The sequence below is a fragment of the Dreissena polymorpha genome, chromosome 7 (assembly GCF_020536995.1).
Source record: "Dreissena polymorpha isolate Duluth1 chromosome 7, UMN_Dpol_1.0, whole genome shotgun sequence".
Taxonomy (NCBI): domain Eukaryota; kingdom Metazoa; phylum Mollusca; class Bivalvia; order Myida; family Dreissenidae; genus Dreissena; species Dreissena polymorpha.
The window spans coordinates 81,120,330-81,147,422 of NC_068361.1; the positions used below are offsets into that span (position 1 = coordinate 81,120,330).

At 33.2% G+C, this 27,093-nt stretch overlaps 1 protein-coding gene and 1 long non-coding RNA gene across 3 annotated transcripts; one reads left to right on the top strand and one right to left on the bottom strand.

The window, feature by feature from the left end:
• Positions 1 to 1,482: 1,482 nt before the first annotated feature.
• On the top strand, positions 1,483 to 27,093 carry LOC127836923 (uncharacterized). Of its 2 annotated transcripts, XM_052363569.1 has the most exons (16): positions 1,483 to 2,541; positions 2,650 to 2,808; positions 6,862 to 7,086; positions 7,276 to 7,393; positions 7,643 to 7,708; positions 8,164 to 8,331; positions 12,252 to 12,476; positions 12,835 to 12,897; positions 13,706 to 13,825; positions 14,412 to 14,465; positions 19,873 to 19,950; positions 23,497 to 23,572; positions 23,795 to 23,956; positions 24,271 to 24,428; positions 24,606 to 24,824; positions 25,645 to 27,093. In XM_052363569.1, exons 1-16 carry the CDS (start codon positions 2,014 to 2,016, stop codon positions 26,079 to 26,081), a joined length of 2,856 nt encoding a protein of 951 aa, XP_052219529.1. In that variant the 5' UTR covers positions 1,483 to 2,013; the 3' UTR covers positions 26,082 to 27,093. The 2 variants fall into 2 exon arrangements, with proteins under 2 accessions (XP_052219529.1, XP_052219530.1); XM_052363570.1 differs by lacking the exon at positions 19,873 to 19,950.
• LOC127836928 (uncharacterized) lies at positions 10,639 to 12,056 on the bottom strand. The gene is made up of 3 exons (XR_008029004.1): positions 11,980 to 12,056; positions 11,131 to 11,246; positions 10,639 to 10,861 (listed from the first exon to the last, which is right to left on the bottom strand). It is a non-coding gene; the product is annotated as an uncharacterized LOC127836928 (long non-coding RNA).

Sequence of the window (27,093 nt, forward strand, 5' to 3'; positions counted from 1 at the left end):
ACAATTACAATATAGCGAACTATTGTTATCTCTTTTTATAAATTGCGTATGTACATATCGATATGATTGTATTTTCTAATTAGTAAGATTAGTATGTTTTTTGTTTTGGGGGGTGTATTATAACTATAATAAGAGAGGGAGGTAGGGAGGGAGGGAGGGAGGGAGATAGAGAAATAGGGAGATATGGAGGTAGAGAAGACTAATAACATCGTAAAAGACTTGTTGTCGATGTGGTAAAATCGAAGATATCCTCTACTATTTGTTAAAATGTCAAATTTATAAAAGTAAAAAAATATGTCTGCGTCTTCTGACATGTAAAACTGCAACTAAAGTTCTTTGGTCTAAAAGACGGATCATATCAAAATGATTACCGGTAAACAATTTCTAAACGCGTTTACAAACTCACTCTCGACATCCATAGATTTGAGATCATTATGCTTAAAAAACATGTCATACGTCTCTATCTTGTTCTGTCCACAAACTATGACCGTCTTCGCCTTTGTCCAGTGCTTTATTTACGATCTTCTCCCAACCATATAATTAAAAACATCAACTATAACTCTACAATTATGCTTGATTATTATAATGGTCTTCGTTATTTAATTATGCACATTTTGACACAACATTATATTCATGCGTAATTGCATGCATTTATCTAATTAATTTATAAAAATAAGTTAAGTCAAATACTGGCATTATATTCTATTTGACGGATTACTTCTAGAGCCTGTATTATAATAACTTATTAAATTGGCGTCTCATTTATTATTTACAGACGACTGACATAGTTCGTTTCTCACTTCTGCTTAAGTATACAATTCTATAGTATATTGGTTTATTTCAAATGTACTCCCTCAAAATCAACTTTCTATATATAATCATGTTTGTTAAAACGTTCGAATTTCTTCGGTATATCAGACTCTTTTGAATCCGGATATAAAAAAAGCTGAAGCGGTACAGTTCTTTATTCCAGTGTCCAAATTTAAATGTTAACTGAACAGTATTAATGCATATGCCAAATAACAGTTATCAACATTCTTCAGCTCGCAATTTAGACTTCGTGTACACTTATTTGATAAATGGGGCCAGAGTCCGACAACATATTACGACACAATATAAAAGATTTCAGTGTAGTGTATTTAACTCGGCAATTCATACTCAGTAATTGTAAATAACAACCCAAGTGATAAGTAAATTGTTTATTTGCTGGAAGTACGATTTATAACTTTATGCTGCATTAACATCGTAATTTTGATAAATTTTCTCTTTCCATGCTTATGTTAATCGGAGCTCATTGAACAACTATATCGACGTTATAAGTGACTGACATTTCAAAAGAAATACAAATTTTAACACAGGTCGCTATTGACAAATCTTTACAAACCAATGATCGATTTTAATGTGAGATCAAATCCATACGCGTTATTTGCAAGCTTGATATTTATACCCGAGGACAATATTGATCTCTTAACCGCGACTGCATGTCTACGTGAAATAGAAGAGTTTAAATCCAGGCTATAACTTGCGTGTCAGGTTTGTTGTAACAACCTTAAGACAAGCTTTATTTTCTAAAATTAAGATTAGACGGTGTAACGTTTTCACTTGGTAAAACGAACTATGTCATGGTAAAATCTCCGAACAGAACATAAAGGTTGTTTGAAAAAAGAGGACAATATTCTGAAAAATGTTTTGGAAGTTATTTGAAAGTATGTCATTCGTGATATTCAATGGTCATTATACAACGTTGTCGTGGACGAAAAAAGTGGGAGCGTCACTGGAAATTGTACGTGTAAACACGTAGTGTTGTCAAGTGTCATTAACATGGCATTAACAAGAGTATCTTGTTTTTCACTTCAATGGAGTAATTGGGCTGTTTTGACGTTGTTATTCTTTTCTTAAATTCAAAATATGACAACTATGACTGTTAACTAAGTTTGATAGATTGTAGGAGGTACCATTTGAAATATCCATCAACAATAAAATTCAAACTTGTTAACTACATACACCCAACAAATGGCTACAAACAAGGATATGGGATTTCATAACTGGGTAAAGGCCTGTTTGGCTATCAAATGTGTAAGGAATGTGATAATTCTATTAGTTGAAAAACACTGCAAGGAACATTATTCAAATAACACTGATCAGGTTCTGAAAGTATGCGGGCTACCCATATATTCATGTAACCAGTGTGACGTAACAGAGCTGGAGCCTTACCACAAACGTTCACGCACACAATGTGGATACAAAAAATGTGCTTGCAAGGGGAAGAACATGAAGCCTTGTACGGAAAACCTTGCATGTGGAGTGATATATGACCAAATCAAGGCTGCCCATACGAACAGTGATCCAAGTTGGTCAAACACAAATTGTGACAAGTGGTCAAGCAGTGCATGGGAACAGATGAAATGCTACATCTCTACCCCCGGCTATAAAGAGAAAGCGGATATATCTTGTTCTGATTTGACAGCTCTAATTCAAATTTGTCTAAACTACATACCTTTAAGGACATTGTTCAACCAGAATATATTCGACCTTGATGAGGTAAGTGTTAATTTTTCAATTTATCAAATGTATGTTGTAGTAATTTTTCTTCCTAGATTGCTTTCAATCATTCTACAGTTTGGTAAAAAAAATTCTAATCCATTTCAGGTGCGGAGGTACAGAAATGACATCTACCATTCAAGCACAATGGAACTGGCAAACGATCAGCTGAAATATTTCCTGTCAACCATGAACAATTTTTTGAGGTTAAGTTTCTTTCAAGACTTCAAAGCTGAAGTCGACTGCGAGTTGGATAAACTGTCCAAGGTATTCTTGATCAATACAATATATTCGTCTACTGCAACGTGATGAAATCATTAAAATCGTTGTAATATTGCAAGTATTATTCTATTACAATAGAAGTAGACCTATTTTTGTTATATGATTGAAATATGTTTTAGACATTACTGATACTAATTTATTTTTTCTTTCAAGCGCAAAGCTAACGTGATAACTTAAAAGCTTAATATTTATACCCGATTCAATAAGCATGCAAGCATATTTTAAACCGACCCCCACAAGTGGTTTAAGGGTTTAAAGGGATCTTTTCACACTTTGGCAAATTGACAAAATTGAAAAAAATTGTTTCAGATTCGCAATTTTTTGTTGTAGTAATGATATTTGTGATGAAACAGTATAACTGAACATTTACCATGCTCCAAAATACCCATTATATGCATGTTTCGACGATTTAAAAACCCCAAAATTATAAAGCGTTGCAACGCGAAACGATTTATTTATAGCCACGTATACATGAACGGAATCCCAGCTCGCATACAACAACAACCAAAACAACAACAACACATAAATAAATACTGAGCGAATTGTAAGTGAAGCTTGGCAAGTTTTTTCAAATTTAAACAGAAATTGTAAAGCTCCGATAGTTATTTATTTTCAGGTAGTTTCGACAAACTAATACTTTACTGTTATATAATTTGATTCACGTTATTGGTAAATTTCAATGTTCGTCTACATTATTGCAAGCAATAGAGATTTAAGTTTATCTTATGTACATGTAATATGAATATGTTTAACCAACAAGCAAGATACGCAAACTTTTATTTGAAACAACTATGTATTACAATTTTCTTAAATGCCCGAGGAAACGGGTACGCTTGGTGATTAATTCTGCGCAAGGTAATGTAAACCTAGTATTTTAAAAGTACTGTACCCTTATGAAGTGTAATATCAGGAAAGAGTCAAACGCATCATTTTTTTCAGCAGTTTTATAATTTCTTAATTACTACCCACGTGACAATTGCGATGTAAATTAGCAAAAAGTAAGTATAGTAGGTATTGACTACTGGGTGGTAGTGACACAAGAATACATGCACAAGAGGTGTTGACGAAATCCAGTAAAAGGTATTTTCTACGGACGGACAATAAAGGGAATGAACGTCTTTTTAAAACGCATGACCAATAACAATATCAAATAGCCTAGGAATAATGAGTCAATATTATTTCATTCAGACAACTTAAACAACGTTTGCTCCCCATCGCAATGATCTTGTTCTTTTGCCAAAGTTCCAATATCAAAGCTGCCACAGATTTGAAGAATAACAACAAATGAAAGTAAAATTTTATCCATGATGACAAGATATTACTTTATGAAGCAGTCTGCGATAACAATGTATGAACACTTTTTAAGGTGCACATCCTGTTTAAACCACATCTACGCATTCGTATAAGTCAATGCCAAAAGCCCTAATAAGTTGTGCAGCTTCTTTTAAGTCTTTGCATGTTTTTCTGGAATTGCCACACAGGCGAACACACATTTTACATATAAATAAACCCCTAAGTTAAGCAAGGCATTGGCAGTATTGCGCTTATACAGCCCCCTCCTCAAGTTCAGGTCACAAAACCCCTGTTCAATCAACAATTGTCCTTTATCTGTACATCTGTAATCTTCCATAACAAATCTATATCCATAAGGCACAGCTTTATTACGATTCGCCTTTATTTGGTGTTTAAAGGAGTATGAAAGGAGGGCATTAGTGATTGTCAAACTGATCATTTTACTTTAGCTAAAGAGATCATATTGTCCTTCCTCGTTGCGAAGATGTTTTTCATATTTATGACGTTAAGTGAATAAATGAAGTTGTTCTCCGGCATAAACGTGGAACTAACTGAAGTTACTCAAATATATATACATTGACAGATGTATGGTTTGACAACCTCGGACTGCTTTCAGGGATTTAAAGACAGAAGCATATTCTTCGCTGCTTTTCAATTTACCAGATTTACGGAAACAACGTGAAATATCTTAAACTGTCGCATGTGTTCATTCAAGTGTTTACGTTTGAGTATGTACAATGACTCTAAATTATTTTAAAGCAACACACTAGCTCCACCAAGGACGACCAAAAAACGGATGTATAAGGAGGAGGGTTGGGCGTAGGGCTTGCAAACGTATAATGTAAAAAAGCCGCTAGCTACAGGGATAAGAAATTGCATATCAACAGCAATTGTGGACTTGGTAGAAGATGGACCTCCAGCTGGAAGGTGTATCACGCCGGGCAGTTACAGCCATAATCAACTGGAAGCCGTCATAGCGAAGGCCATCATCTTCACCATGACCACCAACACCAGTAAATTTACAAGACCGGGAAGACAGCGAAAGTGGTCGTAGAGATGAGACAATTTAGCCTGACCATCCTAGGTATCTATTAATAATGATGGACTGTGTGAACAAGAGCAACAAAGACAAAGGTACTAGAAGAGTAAAGAGAAGTAAATATGAACGCCAAGCGAAGCATAATATCAAATAAGCAGGGCTACGTAGATACGCTTGTAACAGAAGCAGCAGAAGCAGCCTACCAGAACAGCACCATTAAGATAAAAGCAGGAAAGTACTAAGCCAGAGATGATATTAAGGACCAGAATGGAGAAATGATTGAAACTGACGACGGGCTGAAATATATGTGGATTGAGCAGTTCCAGGAGCTGCTAAACATGCCAGTTCCTACAGACAACCGACCGAAGATACCACAGGCTACAAGCGATCTGAAAATCATGTGCTACGCGCCCAGGATGGTCCACAGTGCCATCATGAAGAACGGCAAGTTTGCATGGCCAGACAGAATACCATCAGAAGCGCTGAAGACTGACGTCGATTCCAGTGTGGAGTTACTCTACCCTCATCATGAAATAATAGAAAGAAATACAAACATAGTGTAAGAAGGGTTAACTTATCAAGTTCCTAAAGAAAAGAGACCTTCATTTCTGTTCTTACTACCGAGTGATAACTGTGTTCTCCACCTTAGGAAAGGTGTTAAAACGCATCCTGCTGAACCGAATGAAAGACACTGTAGACCCGCTTCTCCCTGAAAAACAAGCCGGTTTCCGAAAGGCGAAATCGTGTACAAATCAGATAGCAACCCATGGGGAAGCTTTCTCAGACGGGATACCAGTCAAAAATGAAATAATATTATGAAGCAATTCACTTCTTTTACCAGCTATCTGGAAAACACAACTTTGAATGAGATCTTTAATGCCATTAATACCAGTGTCGATTATGAATCTAACCATATGTTTCTGGCTTTCAATTATTTCTGAGTCATATAGAAACACGGTTAAAAGAAGAGTTCCATTTTTATGTGTGAAAAATATGATTTTGTCGGCTGAAAGGTTCATAAATTTAGATTAGTACATCAGTACAAAAACATGTTATGCAAACTTCTTAATAAAATAAATTAGTTACGGCGGATAACATGACGATATTACATTTCAACATGACGATATTACATTTCAAGAAACCTTTAGGAATTTGTTACAGAAACAAATAGTGGTATTTTGCTTCAAGTAGTGATGTGTAGAAAAAACTGATTTGCTGGAGTTATGGGCCTATTTTATCATTTAAATTATACCTGGTTACTTCATTTTTCGACATTGTTATGAATATCGAATGTACACATTTGTTGATAATGCGTTTCGTATGAAAACTCTTCAGTTGCTTGATTTCCGTTTCATAATATGTTATCGCTTTTTACTATTTCCGCTCTGTGGAAAAGCACCGATGAACCAGATAATTATCATTTACTATTTAAGTCTGTAACAACAAAGGAATACAATTATTTGTTAATTCCGTGCCTATAACACATGAAATGGCCGAATTTACTGCCTGTTCATACAATTAAAAAGAGAATATCAGACTATAATTGATTACAAATCCGGCGCTTTTTATGCTATTATTTTTGCGTGTAACGTCCTTTGTCAGCTCTAGTTTGATTGCAATTAACACCTTTTCGTGGAATTAATAAGTGTGCCACAACCTGTTTGTATTTTAAGAAGAATAGTAAAACGACAGTATGCTTATTTCAGTTGGAAAACGACGAGTTTGATGTATCCATAGAAAATGAAATAGCTGCAAGAAAAGATGCTTTGGACGGAATTCAGGAATCGATGGCGGATATGCTAGGAAGTTTTTCACAAATGAAGGACCAACTGGAAGAAATAAATAAACGCACAGCAGACCAGTGTTCGGAAAATCGAGAAATAAAATGCCATTTGTCTGCGCAGACAAAAAATATAGAATCGATACAAGAGGTACGAGTTGTTGTGATTCATCCGTTCGTCATTAGAGTAGAAGTAGTATTACTTCTGATGTAATTAATATTTGTTTCTGTCGATGCATTTGGCGAATTTGCTAATGTCACTTACAATAATGATAATGAACATGATGATGATGAATAAGTTTAAGTCAAAATTACTTAATAACATTAATTATCGATTCAGACGCAAGAATCGATGAGTGAGTCGATGTCTCATTTGCAAACCAATCTTAGGGAATCCATCGAAAAGACGGATTCACGGTATGGTGAACTACTAGCAAGTAATGGATTAATACTAGCAAGTAAGTAAGGTGCATTTTACGCAATTTATGTTAAAAAATTAGTTTCAACGTATAATGTTAACATAATTCACTGCTTCAGATGTGTAGTCATGTTGTCAGTGTGTAGTTTTTAGAATGTGTCGAACGTACCCTGTCATGCCCTAAAAGCGATATGAATTCTCGGAAATGCATTTAATTCAGCGAATTCATTTAAAAAGTGTTGAATACTCGTTTAAGATTGTATTGCAACTGAGTAAATTTTTGTTACAGGAATAGATCAGTTATATGAATTATTTCAAAAGCAAAATCCTGACGTAAAAGAATCTCTGCAAACAGGTAATATAAAAGCTATCCAGAGATGTACACACAATTTCATGACAATACACAGAGAACATTTTCAAGGATTGGCACAACAGTACAATATGTAATTCATTTTTCAATTCGTTTATAACGTTACCTGATCTCTTAGCGTTAAGCGCAATCTACTTACAACAAAACATTCGCAATAATTCAGCAGCAGCATATAGTTTAGACGGAACATTAATAACACATATCGTTATTCACGGGTAGTATAACGTTGAAAGAACATTTTATTCGATATAATTAAAAAGTGCATTGAAAAAGTGGTAAATACGATTTCATTGAATAAAATAAGTTTTTAACCGCATGCTGTATTTATATTCATTTAGAGTGATCTATAGGTCATGCTTAGTTAACAAGTATCCAAAATAAACCTTCATTAATCACTTAATATGCAATGTATACTTAAATTTTATGTTAATGTATTCCAGATATCGTCACAAAGATAATTGTTAAGCCAACAAATGCAGAAGCAGGGAACACTGTTTCAGAAGAAATGTGCACAGCTGGTAATGAGATAATAAACAGTTTCGACGGAGATTCAACCGATGATCCCATGAAACAACGTTTAAAAGATGTCGTCGAACAGATTCAGGAAGGTAGTGATTGTTTATTTAAAATAGTACTGATACAATATGAACTTCATCGTTAGCGATTACATGTACATTTAATCCGGGATGTTAAAATATTTATGTGTTAAGCAAATGAGTACGCAACAGAAACATACGCGGTCAAGACAGCAACGATATTCGTTCGCGTACATTGAAATTGTGCAGTCCGTCATATTTGAAATTGAACTAAAATATAGCAAACATCAATGCAAAATTATGCGACAATAAACAACACCCTTTGAGATAAACATACGCTCAACTTGTTGGTGCCAGGATTCCACAATTATTTCACAAATCCATTTCGGTCAATGGCAAGATCAAAATAAGTTTGATTCATATTGCTCGATATTAAAATTCCATATTTAACAAAATATGACATACTATAGGTTTTGTAAATAGCAATTTTATGTTTTAAGAAAAAATGTTTAAATACAGTCACCTCGTAAATAAGAAATCACACATGGATGGAATCACGGACTTAATACCAGACGGACAAACTGGGCAATCTATGAGTTTATCTCGCGTCTAGATGTAGGGAAACTATTGCATTTTTGTCCATTCGTCAGGGTGCATAAGCATACAGATTGTAATTTTGTGGTGTATGGGCGCATGGTAGGCAGAACTAGATGTTTATTTCATTTATTCATACGATGACCAATATGGTAAATGGCGGAGAAAAAGTAACCTGTACCATTACAACGATTTTACAAACTTAATAAAACTTTTTAATATATGCACTACAAATCATGTTATTTCATAATATAAGCAAAAATAAAACTCTAGCAGATAAAACTGAATTGATGCAAGAGAACATAATTTGCACAAATATTAATAACAATATAAACACGGTGCCTATACCACGTGACTTTTTAAGATCTGTGTGGGGAGTTAAATGTCAACAAAAGCACGACAAAGGTAAGATTTTTAAGGATAACTTTTTTAATATGTCATCATTTTCAATGGGATGAAGTGGAGAGCCCGCTCATTCATGAGAGTTTTCTATAGGTATCATGATTTTGTAAAACAAATGAATATTTTTTCAGTAAAGTGCAACCGCGCGTTTGAACGGTTAGAAAAAGGAAGGATCAGTGTGGGGACATTATTTTATTATGACACAGAAACATCACCTCTCGTGAAATAAAGCAATAAACTTTATGGGCGGAGCTTACACTATATCATTTTGCATTCTTTTTTCAGGTTTCTTTCATATATTTATGAAAACAAAATCAAGAAAAATATTCTAACAGTAATATGATCTGTGTGGTATACGTGTTTAGAAGGATCTGTGTGGTATCCGTGTTTCTACAATTTACGGATAAATTGAGATAATAACGACAATATACATATTTTTTTATTAATTTCAATTATTTCAATACAACAATTACTACTACTACTACTACTATTACTACTAATTCTGCTGCTACTACTTCTACTACTACTTCTACTACTACTACTACTACTACTACTACTACTACTACTACTACTACTACTACTACTACTACTACTACTACAACTATTACTACTACTACTAGTAGTAGTAATAGTAGTAGTAGTAGATCTATTATTTAAAAATTCATTCATTTCAGTAATCACCTATTTGGCACTAGTGAGCGGACAAGGGTTAAGGGAAGAAAAAACAGAGGAAACAGTTTCACGAGACAGGAATTCTATACAGAAGGGGACACTAGGAGTAAGGTGGGAGCGGGCGAGACGAAACGATAGCAAACTGTTGCCAACAATAAGAATGCGGATAGACGAACACAATGGACATTTTAATTCTGACACAAATTCTGCAATAGAAATTGTGTCAAATATTACACAGGTTGACAAAAAGCAAAGGCATGTTCTTTCCGGAGTAATACGTATGTTTTAAAATCAAATTTGGAATACAAACTGATTAAACAGAATCCACCAGACGTATTGGCTTGTCATTTTGTTGTTATTTAAAGTTTAAGGTAAACGGTATGTTTATTAAAAACAATAACTGGTCAAAGTAGAAACATATATATATGTGTGTGTTTGTGTGTTTTATTTCACATATGGAATTCATATTGTTGCAAACACACAAACGAACTAAACGAAACCTAAAAATTAATCAAATTCGGATAACTTTAGAATCATTTTGAAAAGTAAAGTAAAAGTAAAACAACGAATAAAATAACGTAAAACGATAATGAAGTTACACAGACAAACTGTAAACTATAATGATTTTTAATCAGTATTCACGGATTTTTGTGAAGTCCTCACGTATCGAGAAAGGTTTGTTTTGCGTTTGTACGTTTTGAAACACTCCTCACTACTGAAACACTTGTCATGCATGTGGGTATTGACGTGCTCTCTGAGGTCATTCTCACTCCTAACTGCCAACCCACACTGGTAACATTTCACCAATCCCTCTTTTTTGCACTTTTCTCTCTAGCCACGAGTAGGTACTTGTCCGCAAAGCTCCTGCCGCACTGTACACACACGTGACATTGGGGTCCTTTGTTCGTTGAAGCCTTCTAAGATTGTAGGCATCCTGAGAAAAAAACAACATATTTTATTCACGTGACATTTCAATGCGTAACAGTACTAAACACGCTATTTTAAAAATGTTAGTATCTGAGGACACGCGTTCGTTAGTTTTAAATTACAAACGATTTGACGATTATTGAGTTATTTCAAAATATATGATAACATGAGAGATGAGATATATTGTATATTTGTGCTGTTTCAAGAAAATCCGTTCATCTGTTTGTTAGCATAACTGTATAAAAATGTAACTATTTTTAAGGTATTTAATCTTACCTGAAATGCTTTCCCACAGCAGTTATTGTTTCCAGAGTTAGCGTGTCCCCTAATGTGGCGCAATAATCCAGCTCTGGTCTTCGACATTTTTCCGCATTCGGAGCATTGAGCCATACCTTAAAGCAAATATAATATCAAAAATAATATACGATACATTACTTCACCTGACAGTAGTGTTTGGCGCCAAAATGAAAATGGAATTTGATACAATAACATAAAGTATACACTTATTTAAGGTAAGCATGGACTTGTCATCGATTTAAGATGCTCCAGCGTAAGATTTTAATATTATAATGGGGATTGTACAGCATGCCTGTAAATCATAATTATGTATTAGTTTAACAAGCGGTGCAAGCGTAGTGTATAGCCATTATGTGTTTTACATGCTAGCGCATTTAAAAATCCCGTTTCAAATACATTGTTGACAAGCATTTTCTTAAACAACTAAATAGAACTGAAAAACTGAAAAACAGTATACCACACAGATCCGTTGAAAAACGTATACCACACAGATCATATTACTGTACGAATAGTTTTCTTGAATTTTGTTTCGTAAATAAATAAAAGAAACCTGAAAATGGATGCAAAACGATATAGTGTAAGCTCTGCCCATAAAATTTATTTCTTAATTTCACCAGAGGTGATGTTTTTGTGTAAAAAAAAAATGTCCCCACACTGATCCTACCCTTTTCTAAACGTTCAAACGCGCGGTTGCACTTTACTGAAAAAATACCTATTTGTTTTATAAAATCATGATACCTATAGAAAACTACCATGAATTAGCGGGCTCTCAACTTTACCCCATTAAAAATGGTGACATATTAAAAAAGTTATCCTTAAAAATCTTACCTTCGTCGCGCTTTTGTTGATATTTTACTCCCCACACAGATCTTAAAAAGTCACGTGGTATAGGCACCGTGATAAATACACGGAAAAATAAACAATGATCTGTTCTACATGAAAGTGATCTGATTTTCAAATAGACGATAAGTATATGCATATATATTATTTAATTGATTAAAATCGTTCTTACTTACCATTCTTTGTGTGCATTGTTTCTTGTAGGAGAAGCATTTGTATTGTATTTTCAGCCTAATAATATACGTTTTGTTATTTTGTAGACAGCAACAAAGTGACTGCCTTTAAACAAAAATGCTTGGAAATTTACGTTTCGTCTCCAACAGTACACAGTTGGGTGACATTGAACAGGGCATGTTTTGATGGTACCATAGAAAAAGCTTTCCTACCGTTGCAAACATATCTGAGAACACGTCATGGGTGTGGTAATCTTACCTTAACTATTCAATTAGATCAAGAATGCTTCAACAAATGTGCAAACACTATCAGTAAGTGGTAATTCATTTTATAATTAATAACATATAAACATGTTATCTAACAGTTACCGTCGTTTCCATAATTAATTTTTCATATTTGTCATATGTTTTTTTTCTAGTTCGAAATACGGATAAGTTGACATACCTTTAATATTAAAAGACGGTTACGCAATACCAATATGTGGGTTACATGGTGAAATTTAACACAAAACTTGGAGTTATGTGTACGATTTATTTTTATTTATTTTTCAAATATATATATCCCTTCATAAAACTTAGAATTAAGCTTGAATTGAACAGTATGATTCAACGACATGTCTTACACGTCTTACACGTTAAACTTATGTTGAATTCATGTTTTATGTTTCAGTAAGCAACCTCAATCAAATGTTAAACAATCAACAAACTGAGGTTCACCCATACAAAGTCATGGGTAAGTTGAATACGGTTTATACACTATATATATATATATATATATATATATATATATATATATATATATATATATATATATATATATATAAACAAAAGCGCTGTATTTATTTTATGCAAAAGCTATATATATTTATATAATGAAACATCTTGAAATTAAGAACGGCCTCTGATGAAAGCTTTGGCATAAAATAAATACAGCGTTTTTGTTTAAATAATACAAATCTTAAAGGGACTGTCAACCACTACGACGAAGAAAAGAAAAGTTGTAAAATACCGTATTCTTTTACAATTATTAGTTTATATTGATTAAAATATCACGACTGGTGTATTACATTACTTGAAAAAAGTTCATATTTTCAGTATAATCGGTAATAAAATTTCGCGATGTGAAATCGAAAGTACGTCGCGAAAATAGGTGACATAACGATATACACACTATAAATAACGCAAGTAGATTGATCATTATATATATATAATATATACAATTCACTACGCATGCACAATTTGCATTCTTGGGTTTACCGCGTGACGATGATGATCAATCTACTTGCGTTATGTATAGTTAACTGGTAGTTACCTGGTAGACATACCCAGTAAAATTTATTACCGAATATACTGAAAATATGAAAACTTAACAACTTTTTTTCAAGTAATGTAATATACCAGTCGCAATATTTTAATCAATATAAAGTAATAAATGTAACAAAATACGGTATTTTACAACTTTTCTTCGTCGTCGTGGTTGACAGTCCCTCTAAAGAGACTTTGTTATGTGTGCGCAACATACATTATAATGTTATTTCCAGAGAATGAACGAAAAGAGGAGACACATAAAACAGCACAAACAGGCAACTGCAGCGAACTTATTAATGATACAGTCACAAAAACACCTGTAGTGAACATGGAAGTAACTACTCTGTGCGCCGGTAGGTATAAATAGTTAATGTTATCAATAACTTTGAAATGTTGACGATTAATAACGTTTTAATTTACTTAAAATATAACATGTTTAATATAATTTCCGTTATCTTGTTAGTGTTTCAAAAGGGAGTTATAACAAGTATGAATTGATATTTTTTTACAAAAATATGTTCTTTGTTAATTAATGTACTTAACACTTCACACATTTGTATTGTCTTCTAAATACATGTATCTGTGTTGTAAGTTTTTGATGCGTTTATGTATGTTGTCCACATGAAAGCAAGCGAGTTCCAATTTCATCAATTCTACGTAAATGTTGTTTATATAACAAAACATCCACATATTGGAAAGGCGACATTGTTTTCAGTTTCTACATACATGGCGAAACTAAAGTCCAATGAAATAGTTGCATAATTTATAAATCAGTTTTTAATTTTACAATCAAAACAATAATTGGTTTTTATATTTTCGAAAGACTTATCATGTATTTAAATTGGGTTGTTTCCTGATTTATTGTTACTTAAGTGCATTTTATATTCTGTAGATTTTGCCTGAAATATGAATGTGTTTACCCTGTGTTTTATTTTCCAGAAATACAACCATATGTGATCAAGCCCCTTTTTGCAAGTTGCGAAGAGACAAAAGGTAAATAGCAAATGAGCACTCGCGGAAAAAATGGAGAATATTAGGTTAGTGTCCTTTTATACATGAATTTATCCGCTGATTTTAAAATAGGTTATATGGCGAGGCCTGTCGATACGTGTAAGCCTTTCACCGATGAGTCGGATTAGTTCAAGTACACAATGACCCTAACCTTACATTCTACTTAAACTACTTGTTTTATTCATGTGTTGCGGATACAATAACAATACATAGAGAATATTTGTTGGGTTCGGTGGAATACCGATTTTAATTCACGAGTGATTATAGAAAATAATATGTTCAGGAGTGAAAACATATATTTTCTATGATCACGAGTGGATCAAAATCGATATTCCACCAAAACAAACAAATTTTCTTTTTATTTTATGCTTTTTTTTCACCGATTATTTATATTGTAAAAGAGTTTAACTGGAGAATTTCGCTAGAATAGTGACGTCATTTCGTCGAAAAATGACGTCATTTTGCAGTTAAACAATAATGAATGTGTATAGATTATTATATGGAGAAAGTGTGCCTTTAGTGGTTATTGGCACACTTGGTGAGTTATTTGCACGAGGGCTAATAATACATAATTATAAATTTCAACGTCGATTTCAATGTAGATGGTTATTTTAAAAGTAATTTCTTAAAATATATTATTAGAAAATTATTGTAAACATTTTGCTCAACAACTCAATATTTCTTTATCTGCTACGAATATTTTAACAATACTTCACACATGTATTTTGGTTGTTTATAATCAATTCCTTGCTATGCTCAATTTTGTAATTGAAAGCTTAAACTTGTAGCGTGTGTGCACAATAACTTTATAGATAAGCTATCGTATCATCAGTATAGGATTTCAACATATGTCTTAGTGGTCAATTGTATTGTTTCTTCAAAGGGTCATATGTTTGACATCCAATTTATCAGACTAATATCACTATTTTACCTTAACATTTAGGGTAAGTTTTGCGTTCACCTATTCATAACTTAAGTTCATATTGGCAAACTTTGTTAAACTTAGGATACAGAAAGCTTGCATATTGGCCCCTTATTTCAGGCCGGTAGGCTCAGGGTAACTTTAATAGTTGCTTCAAATTTAGAGTAGGATTTCATTTGGAACTGGTCGGGCTGAGGTTCGAGTTTCCTTATATGAAGAGAAAATGTATAAATCAAATATAAATAAGGATTCATTTCAATTAATTAAATCTGGATATATGTATTTGGCGTTAATTTGGTGTACATTTTATTCATAGGCGCGTTCTTCGAACAAACCTGTTTTAGTGGTTTGTCTGGCATTGCTATCTGATTCGACTATTAACAGTATCGAGAATCATCGCGCTCATGCTTAATACATTAGTCAATATGGTGGAATGATTATTGTTAAATTAATCAAAAATAATATTTATCATTGTATTGGTGAAAACACATTAAGAATCTATTATTGACATACCATAATTATATTGCTGAATATCTAAATTTACACATTTCTGGTCTAAAGAAAATTCCAGGTCACCTAGTTCACGGATAGCGTCTTTATTATATAACGATTATTTTACTGGCCGCGAACTCCGGTGATGACCTGTATATAAACTCTGACATTCACACACTGGCCGCGAATTGACCCGATACCTCGCGGGTTGAAATGCAATGCATTAAAGTGAGGCCTCGCTTCCACTTTTACATGTTAACATGTTGACAGGAATATAGAAGTAAGTACTAAATATGAGAACATAGCCTTTAAGTATAAACGTTTAAATTTACGAAACTACGAAGATTGCTTATATAAGGTATAAAATACTTAAACAGTGTATACCCGGCGGAATAGCCGAGAGGGCTAATGCGTTTTTACTTCAGACTAACTCCAGGGGTCACTGGTTCGAGCCCTGGTACCGGCTACATTTTTTTCCTTTTGTTAATTTTATTCTTGATTTTTTACTGGAGCTTTTAAGATCCAATGTTTACATTTATCAATATAAAGCATTTAATGACAAACTTCAAAATATGCCAAAATCTGTGAAAAGGCCCCTTTAATAAGCTTTTTCATTAGAGATAAAATTGTTTCATGCAGTAAAACAGTGTTACAAAAACGCGGATGTTTCCAATGTTCTGGAGGTATACTCAAATCAGCCAATGAAATAAATGAAGTGTATTCATTCGTACCTAGCCACGGGAAATTTTATTTGAATGTTATTGGACACTTACAAAGGTCTGGTAAGGGGAAAAGCTGGCTTAATACAGCTACGCCGAAAAAATAAGAGCAGAATTTTACCAAATTACATGGTGCTAGACACTTTGGCAACTTTGAATATTTACAATGCAAGTAATGTTTTTCACTTTAAATAGGTGTCAGGCATTCATTTCAGCAAGTGTCAGTCTGTTAAGTTTATGCAAATGTAGATAACAAACTGACTTTCAATGGACAGACAGAAGTTGACATTATCAGACTAACATTTGCATACAACAACCAAATCAATTTAAACTTGTGACAAGAGGATTTTAAAGCAACAGGTAACTGAAGTAGCAAGAAAACATGTCACAATCCTCAAGAAAAAACATCCGTCTCATGTCTGCCAACAAACCATTGAGGACTCTAGAAGAAAAATACCCTGTGTAGGACTGACAATGAAAGTCCAACATAGAAATAATAAATCAACCAGGCACCAACTCTCATTCAGAATATATATAGAGAGAGATATATTATATTTTAAATACAGAAAATAATGACACAATGCATCACTGAAATTAACGTTCGTTCTATACTGTGTAGTTATGTGTTTCTGCTCAATTTCCACTTGTTTCCTATAAAAAACTGACAGGTTTATTTAGAAAATGGCATGCAATATCAAAAATATAATGTCCAAGATGTTCCGTGAAACTTCTAACATTCTATTGTTTTGTTACGTTAAACTATCGGAATTTCCCTGTTGTTAATTAACAACTGAGGGTTACAGGTATGGTAACGGAGTGGTAATGTATGTTGGGTTATAAATCAAAGTACTGGCAGTACTGGTGTGACGATGCTTTTGAAGAGGATGGATATAAAACATCAATTTAAGTTTATCTATATCACCACAATTGTGTATGTTGATACGAACATTTGGGTACGATAAAAAATTTGGGTACGAGCATTTTGGGTACGAAAAAAAATTTGGTACAAAAAAAAATTGCGTACGAAACATTTTTGGTACGAAAAAAAGTTTAGGGGTTCAGGGAAGTAGTACCCGTGGGTAACTTGACCTATTGAGCGAAACTGGGAGGCGGGTCACATTCTTGTTCATTAAGTATGGCAATACCTTCATGATGATTCTCGAAAGTAGGTATGAGCACATAGCCGGACAATGTGAGCTCAATCGTATGAGCACTTGACTATCCGAGTTCGCCCACGAACATATGGATTAACTAATAGCGAAATGACCTTATACATGTATATGCTGAAATCTAACAATCGAACGAAATATCAAACATGGTATGTACACTAAGGTAGTTGTGTAATTTCTGTTAGAATATCGTATTCAATATGTACACTTTAAATGATTGTGCCCGCACTTGAGTTTGTTGCCTTGTTTGAGTCTATACCCGCCTAGGCTGCACCCAGTGTGTGTATTTGTGTTTTCCAAGGTAATGAGTTACCTCCGCGCTGAGGCTGCATAATGTTGGGACCCGGAGTGTGTCCAGCACTCCTACCTAATAAGATTAGATTGACTACAGTTGGGACGAATTAGGAATGATAGCTGCAATTTCCAGCTATTTGTTTTGTACTGAAATACTTTGTAATTTTTTATATGGTCAAATGCTGTGGGGGGGGATGAGATTATCCGGAAAAAAACACCTGTCCGGAATGGTGACCACAAAACAGACAAAATATAACATTGCGCCGGGAGCGGGAATCGAACCGGTGTCGTAAAGGTGAAAAAGCGAACGTCCTTACAGCTGCGCTAGCGGGACGGACAATTACGCAAACACATGTTGTTTTATCTATATATATCATAGCAGTGCAGCGTTTACAATTTGCAGGTTCGAAATTGTTCGCATTCTTTAGTTTTGTGATCACGTAAAAAGTTAATTTTACATGTTTTTATTCGCAATTTATTTACTAAATCGAGAACAAATATCAAATAAAATAGAGAAAATATATAGTTGTTTCATTGGTCCATAAAAATAAAATGGATGAAAAATTACTAATTTGAAATTAACGTTCTGATACACTTATTGAATCTGTTTCCCCAGGATATGCTGTTCTATTAATATTTACCTTTATCAACACGAACGACAACTCTGCTAGGAGAATGTTATCAATGAAAATCAACGAGCAATCTCCTACGCAGTGGCGAATGCCAAGGGAAGTAACTGAAAAATCGAGTTATCTCAATCGGACTGGCTCGGTCTTTTACATAGGTTGCCATTGTGAAGATTTTTTTTACTGGTTATCAAACCTTAGACGCTGCTGTTCCAGCATCGTCAAAAACGGAGAGGATACATAACCGCTTTAACACAATGATCATAAGCACTTCAAATTTTATGACTTAAGATAAGCACTGAACTTGAGTTAATATTGCGATGTCTGGTGATAAGAATACAGGTTAGCGGAAGTTAAGTTGTGTAAGATTAATTTGTTAGACAATTTAAACAACTTATTTTGGTGTATTTATATTTGAATGAACATATCACTCTTTGTACTATGTATTAATGCATGTTGGGTTATATTGTTATAGCTGACACTTTATTTCTTGTTGTTGTTGTAGTTCCTGCTTTACACTCTCTTTAAATGTCTATAAGGCAAGTATGTTACTTATTTAAGTTTATTGTTTATGTTTTATTTAGCTTTTTCTAAGGCTCTATTTATATCATCTATCAACATTATTTGTATGTTATAATTTACTTTCTTTACTTGTGAAATAACAGTTATCAAACACTAAATCTCTCTATCGCCAACGTTCATCTCATTGTGAATATGCATTTATTTTGCCAAAAGCATGTATTGCTGATTATGCAAATAAATAAATCACTGATATTAGCCATGTTACATCAATAGCATATTGACTAAAATGTTTCGATGTTTTAACATTATAACATATTTTGAAATGCACCAATGAATATGGGGCAAACAAAACAAGTCCATACATGTATACGATCTGGTGTTAATGATTACATTCCTCGCGGGCTAACGGTCTTATTAATTTTTTTATAAACATCTTCATTTTTGAGATGTCTGCATAAATACAACTCAGCTTAGGAATGTTCATTTAGATTTTTTAAATTTCTAACCGGGTGGTCAAGATGAATGTTCATCGTAAAATACTACGACTGCATGAATGTGACTTCCTCTGTTAGTTGTCATCAACGGAATCTCAATATGTCTTCAAAGACCGTTTCACAAACATTAATATATTCTTTTTAAATTTAGATTTTTCAATCGGAAGTGACGAACTAGCAAACGCTCGTGCACGTGCAGACTCCTACAATATCGGAAATAATCAAGCTGGTAATCTTGTTCATATAACTTAAAGTGCTAAATAGTTTGACGTCAACCACTACCATGTTGATTTTTTTATGGGTAGTTTACAATATGGCGGACAGTGGGTTATGACTTTTTTAAACAAACTTTTTTCTATAAATCGTTGTATCGTAACGGCAATAATATGCTTTATGTACATTTTAATAAAAAAAGCAAAAAAGGCTGTCAATATGTTCTTTAGCCCAAATTACGATCAAGTGTATGGTAGAACATCAGTCTTCACGCTAAATATTTTAGACCAATAGCCCTTCGGGCTAATCAGATAAAATTTTTAATAGCCCAAAGACAGTTTCAATAGCCGTAAAAAGGTTAACATACATTTTATGACTTTTTTGGCTCGGAGCAACAAAAAAATTCATTTCCAATCAGAAATAACTTCTAATGAGTAAAAACATTTGCCTGTCCCATTTTCAACAGACTGTATTATTTATTTTTGATAACAACAGCAAAGGCATTCTCTCCGGACTTCTCCATATCTCAGTGTTTCAGATTGGCCCCAATTTCCTCAGGACAGGTTTCCTCAAATGGCTAAATGGTCATTTTTTTTTCAGGACATTTGTCCTAAATCATGAAACAATTTTCATACAGATTTGTTAGTGCCCTGAGCCCTAACCTATTGTACTTTTTTAGTCTTTCTAGTTGCAATCTCTGATGAAAACAATGCGAAATATTATAAATCATACCATCCGTATCACCGCATGTGTATTCATCATTCTATAGACATTTTCATAAAGAATGTCGAAAATAAATTTAAATCAACAAAAACAAAACTGTATCTGAAAATAACAGTCCGAGAATATGAAAGTGTTTTGCACATGAAATCAATTTGTACATATCGTATGATTCAAGAAAAATGAAAACCAGTTACCTAGCAAATACGTAATAAATATATAATTTTGTTAACATATTGCTTAAATATAAGCTATTGCAGTGCTTTATTTTGCTCATCCATCACTCAAACTTTTTCATTTGCAACGTTTGCTGACTTGTACGATTTTCGGAAAGTAGCGAAGATTTTTCGTCAGTTGTTTTTCTATCCGCTAACCATTCAAAAATCAATAATAAAATAGTCCATCTCCGGAGTCTCCGTAAGAGTGAAACTCAGACGTGCTGATTGGCTAACGACTTGTTACTACTACTTCCATTGATTATGTCTTTAACCCAAAGTGGCTGACCGGTGTTCATGTATTTTTTTCACTTTGTTTATTATTTTACGCTAAAATATTCAATCGACCAGTCGGGCTATTTAATATGCATTTATGATCGACCGACCGTCCCAAGAATCGACTCGGGCTACAGGCTTATAGGCTAATTCGAAGACTGGAATATACATGTATTTGTCTTTTTTAATAAGATGATAGCGGACATGAATTTCTCTCCTGATATCGTTTTGTTTTAAAGTGTATCTATGTCCCAGTAATAAAAACATATAGAAGCTTTGCAAAGAGATTAACTTTACCATCAATGTTTTCTCAATGAGTTTCACGTTACTGCTCATCTATTGTGATTTATATATGTATATACATGTATATCAACATTTACAACAAGCAACACGCAGTCATATTGTTAACTATACTATATGTTATTGAATATGTTCTTGCAACCCACCTCTACGACGTAACTACATGGATATTACAAGTTAAAAAGGCATTTATTTGATTCGCCTGATGACAATCGATCGGATTTAAAGTTTTAAGTTGCAATGAACTGGCTCTGGTTAAAATAACGGTTAAAATGCCTTAAATAGGCTAACGTTACATCTTTTTATCATTTTTTCTACAAGATACATCGATTAAAAACACTATAATCATGAACCACTTCCGAATGGAAAAGCCTTTCCGATGATGTCGAAAGTTTGATATTGATTAAAAAAATCCATTATTTAAATTTAGAAGAGCACATCCAAATATTACTTAAATACAACAGAACAAAGTGGGTTTTTTTTGTTCGGACAAGTGCAGACATTACCGAAATATTTGCCAAGAAATTATGAATGCGATATATAATAAACCACCCCTTATATTAAAACTATTAAAAAAGGAGATGATTCTTTTAAACCATTGAAGAAAACCGCTGACACTGTTCATACATTTATAATCAAAAGTAAACAATTTGATAGATAGCTTTAGTTCTAAACTTCATTCTACATTACCTTCAATGTCATATCTCTGCAATTATTAATGTTTACTGTTATACTCAATAATGGCGAATGTCAAAAGTCGTGAGACTTACCCTCACATCAATTGTTTTCCTGTCGTGTGCATATATTCATCTATATAATCATCTATATTAGTCAAAGATTTTAAAGGGATCTTTTCACGCTTTGGTAAATTGACAAAATTGAAAAAATTTGTTTCAGATTCGCAAATTTTCGTTTTAGTTATGATATTTGTGAGGAAACAGTAATACTGAACATTTACCATGGTCTAATATAGCCATTATATGCATCTTTTGACGATTTTAAAACCTAAAAATTATAAAGCGTTGCAACGCGAAACGATTGAATAATTTGGAGAGTTCTGTTTTTGTCGTTAAATTTTGTGAAACTACGAAGATTGCTTATATAAGGTATAAAATACTTATACTGTGTATACTCGGCGGAATAGCTCAGTAGGCTAAAGCGTTTTTACTTCAGGACTCTGGCAGGACTCCAGGGGTCACTGGTTCGAAACCTGGTCCGGGCAATCTTCTTTTCCTTTTTTTAATTTTATTCTTGATTTTTTACTGGTGCTTTTACGATCCAATGTTTACATTTATCGATATAAAGCATTTAATGAATAAGTTAAAAAATGCCAAAATCTGTGAAAAGGCCCCTTTAAGAATATTTACGATCGTATTGTTTATGAAGCATTGCTATTAAGATATCGAAAGTAGAAAACACCCAGTAGAGAATATACTTATATCAATAACTTATTGGCTAGAATGTTTGTGTGCATTTTTATTATACAAGTAAATTGTTACATATTTTTAAATACACATATGAATAGGAGGCAAACAAAACAATCGCATACACGACCTTTTATTGATGATACAATATATTTAATGTAAAAAAACGAAATAGCTAATATCATTAGAGTAAAAAATCATTTCTTACACACCAAATTAAGGAATACTTTATTGAAAATGTTCATTTGATTTGTTGTTGAATATGTTATCTCATTAATCATAGAAAATCATCAAGAATAATTGAAGGCAAATAACGCATGTACATGTGTTAATGTAAACGTGATTCTTAAATCAATAGTTTTTTTAATCCGACTTTATGCTTATCCGAGTAGGATGTAGTGTTTTTAGGCTACTTAAATACATACGAATTTTACAGAACAAAATGATCTTCATGCGTTACATGCATGCATACTTGATCGTCAAAGAAATATACTATCAAATCTATGACAAAATTAGTAACAACAATTCATTCCGGTTTTCCGGTTTTTTTCAGAGCGCGGCCCATATTTAAATAATAAAAAAATTATCTTTTAAATATTTTAAATATGCTTATGTTTAAATTATCAGATGCAACTGAAATGACAGACGAACAAAAGATGACAAATGAAGCACTTCTTAGGGAAATTGCAGATTTGTGCAAACGGTAAAATAACATTTGATTGTTTTCACATGTAACGTTATATCGATTCGCTTGTCTGACCTGCCCAACTGATCACATGACTTTTCTAATTAAGAAGGTTTAAGAATGTTTATCACGTCCTTCAGAGATATACAATTTTCTTCCTATAGACGAAAAATTAAAGTTAAATAAAACTTTGTTTGCAATACGTTTCTATCCGTGTGTTGTGTGTTCCCTTAATTATAGAGAAGACAGAAAGACACCTGAGGTTATTTTACTTCTTGGAAGCACTGGTGTAGGAAAAAGTTCGATGGTTAACACAATCATCAAGGCCTTGACCGGAAAATATTTCTACAAAGCTAAGTCTGGCAGAGGACGTGTAGGCTCAGTTACGCTTACGTTTGATTGGTATGTAAGAAGGATGATTAACCAGGTTTATATATATATACATAATTAAGATGTAAATCTACAAATGTCTGTTAAAAAAAGTGATATTCAAACCTTTCATTCCGATTGCTATTTTTATTTGGATTGATTCGAATACTCAATTTAATATCCAGTAGGGATAAAGATATATATTTTCATGTTAAATAGTTTACCTTAAACACATACACTAAAATAAATTTGTCTCAAGAAAGAACGTTTTAAAAAGGGAACTGTATGGTTTAGTTTTTAGTCAATAATTTTGGTGTAAGACCGGTAAATAAATGTTTTTGTTTTAGGTTTGACCACTGTGGTATTGCAAAGTGTGATTTACAGAGTTTGCAACAAGAGGTCCTTGGAGATTGCTGGCAACAGTTACCAAACATTATTGACGCGGGTGGAATGGGAGTCCAGGATTCACCAGATATTCAAGAAATATTGGAGGTGGTTTTGGGAGGTGTGTGCTTATTTCGATTAACATCTTCAGATACCCATGATAGACACTTACAACTCATTGCAATGCGATACATAAGTGTCACTGAAAGTAAAATCGGTATCAAGCTATATTTAAAAACTATCTCTATAAAGGTGCGAGTAAAATTATCGACTTTAATGTATACATTTTATCTTTCAGGATTGATTCCACCTGAAACATCTATAACGCATTTACAAAAGCTTCAGAGGGATAATTATGTTGGGTATTTGAGAGATATATACATTAATTGTCGCAAGGAATGGAAGGTTTCGAAAGTCGTGTTTGTCGCAACTTGCAGTGAAATGCTTCCAACTGGTTTGATAGATGTTCTTCAAAGAATCTTGAAAATTGTTGATCCAAAGACTGGATTTCTGCAATGTAAGCCCTATATTTGCTATACTGTATTTCAATGAAGAGCGATTAAAGTAATATGTTTGATAAAACATGTCTATTCATTCTTCACTCTCAGTGTGCATGCATTGACAAGAATTTATTTTATATCTATGTTCTATCGGAATGTCCGCTTTGTTAAAGATAAGATATTGAACGATGCAATATATTGTTTTACATTTCTCCTAAATACACCGTTTTACCAGAAGTGGTTTGTAGCATTGTCTGAGTTCGAATCCTACAGGACAAAGTTAACGAACAATATCGTTTTGCTTTGTACACTATTCATACTTTTAACTCAACACTTTTTTAAATAAAGATATCTCTTCAAAATCTGGAATAGAAACACATAAATCACTTGTGAATGTGTCATCGATTTTTTGTTCTAATTATCCACGTGACGATTGAAGCAAATCAAACACGCAATAGCACTTTAATAGAAAGTCTCCAAATAGCGTCATTTAAAATATTTGACTAAGTATAAGATCCTTAATACATTTTAACCTTTACAAAATAAGTATCATGTCCTCGTTTTACTTTCTTTGCATGATTAAATTTGCACACGCTAATAGATGAAATCAAACACTTGGCTCTTAAGTGACCCAGCTTCATTGATAAAAATATGAAAATACAGACATTAAATAATTTCAAACGACAAAGCACGTATTCTCAATTGATACCATGAATATGTTTAGACTCATTATAAATATGTAGCGTTTTAAGTGTGATTGAGTATTTATATTATCTTAACAATCCATGGGAATGTACGTCATTCTGCTCATCTTGATATACTGCTTTTTTACATTAGACGATGCTGACGTATTCATAGTCATCACCAAATGTGATTTGGTTCAGGGAATGAAGACGGTCCCGAGGACAGTATCTAAAGAAAAGGGGACAGAAACAATAACAGCGGCTCAGTTCAAGAAAATAGAAGAAGAGGTTGCCAATGCGTTCAATATCGAAGGAGTTCAAAAGCACACCAGTATTCGCTGGATGAGCTATGTCGGTGATAACGAGGATGATCCTTATATTGACAATATCGCCCTGGAGTTTATCAAGCAGATGATGCAACCAAAGCGACAGAAGATTCGAATTAAACTTGATACAATGCCATTGATAATGAGATTAAAACTAAAGCTAAAAAAGTTTAAGAGGCATTTTTACGAAATATGTGCATTGATTGTTTGCATAATTGCAGTGGTTTATGTCGTCAATGCTATATCTCGTCCATTGAAGATTTAAGCTCCAGCGTCTAACTGACTTTGAAAAGGACTTCATTCACGTTCAGAGACATTTTTGTTGTTGATTCAAAGTGCGTGAATGTTTACAAAATATCCAAATAGTTAACATAAGATAACATATACATTCTATTACTTAGTATGTACACAATACTTTCACACATGTCGGAATAGCACTTCCAAGCTGTTTGTAAGAAGGTTTAGCATCCATGTCATTCATACAAACATCAATATTGTGTTTCCTTAAAATGTCTTTGTATAACCATCTACGGCGAGCAAAAATTACTTATAAGTACCGGGTTAAGTTCATTAACCTAAGCTGTCAACAATGTCAACTATGCAATTTGAGCTCTTAGTTATACCCGTAACAAACTCGGCCCATGTGTTTGAATACCAGAAATGGCATATGATTATGTACCTGTTTAAATAATCCAAAAAATAATTCTGAAATTCCCTCAAAAATGTTTGTTTCCACTAATCAAACGGACCATAATTTGTTAGTACTGATCCTAAATTCGTGTTTGCTTTACCAGATCATAATTATTTTGCCTTGTGGAAATAGCCCATCTTTGGCCAACTCAAACAGGCCATAAAGTGCATGTTCTTTATCATGACCCTAACATCCAGTTTAAAGGCGTCTTTATTAATCAAATCAATGCTTTTACACTTGCAATCTACTGAAACATGACTTTTAACACTCAGTTGCGGAAATAGTATGCGTTCATGCTTTGATAAATAAATGAATTGTTTTTGTATGACTTTAGAGATTTCTAGGACGTAAATTGCATCATATATTTGGTCCGAAAGATGTATGGTAATCTTATTGTATATTTTAAAATAACCAAACTGAGAAGCTGATATTGCAAATAAAAAAGTTCTAAATCAAATATAACTTCTTATCAATTAGTCACAAATATAATAACCTCCTTTAAAAAATATTCTTCATTTATTGAAATAAACGGTTTTATGATTCTGTGTCTTTTTAATAAAGACTGTAATTTCTGACAACTACATGT

Coding starts and splice junctions, on each gene's coding strand:
- LOC127836923 (XM_052363569.1), top strand. CDS start 2,014: ATGGCTACAAACAAGGATATGGGATTTCATAACTGGGTAAAGGCCTGT. Junction 12,477..12,834: donor CAAATGTGCAAACACTATCA/GTAAGTGGTAAT, acceptor TTTATGTTTCAG/TAAGCAACCTCAATCAAATG. Junction 14,466..19,872: donor AAGTTGCGAAGAGACAAAAG/GTAAATAGCAAA, acceptor TTTTAAATTTAG/ATTTTTCAATCGGAAGTGAC.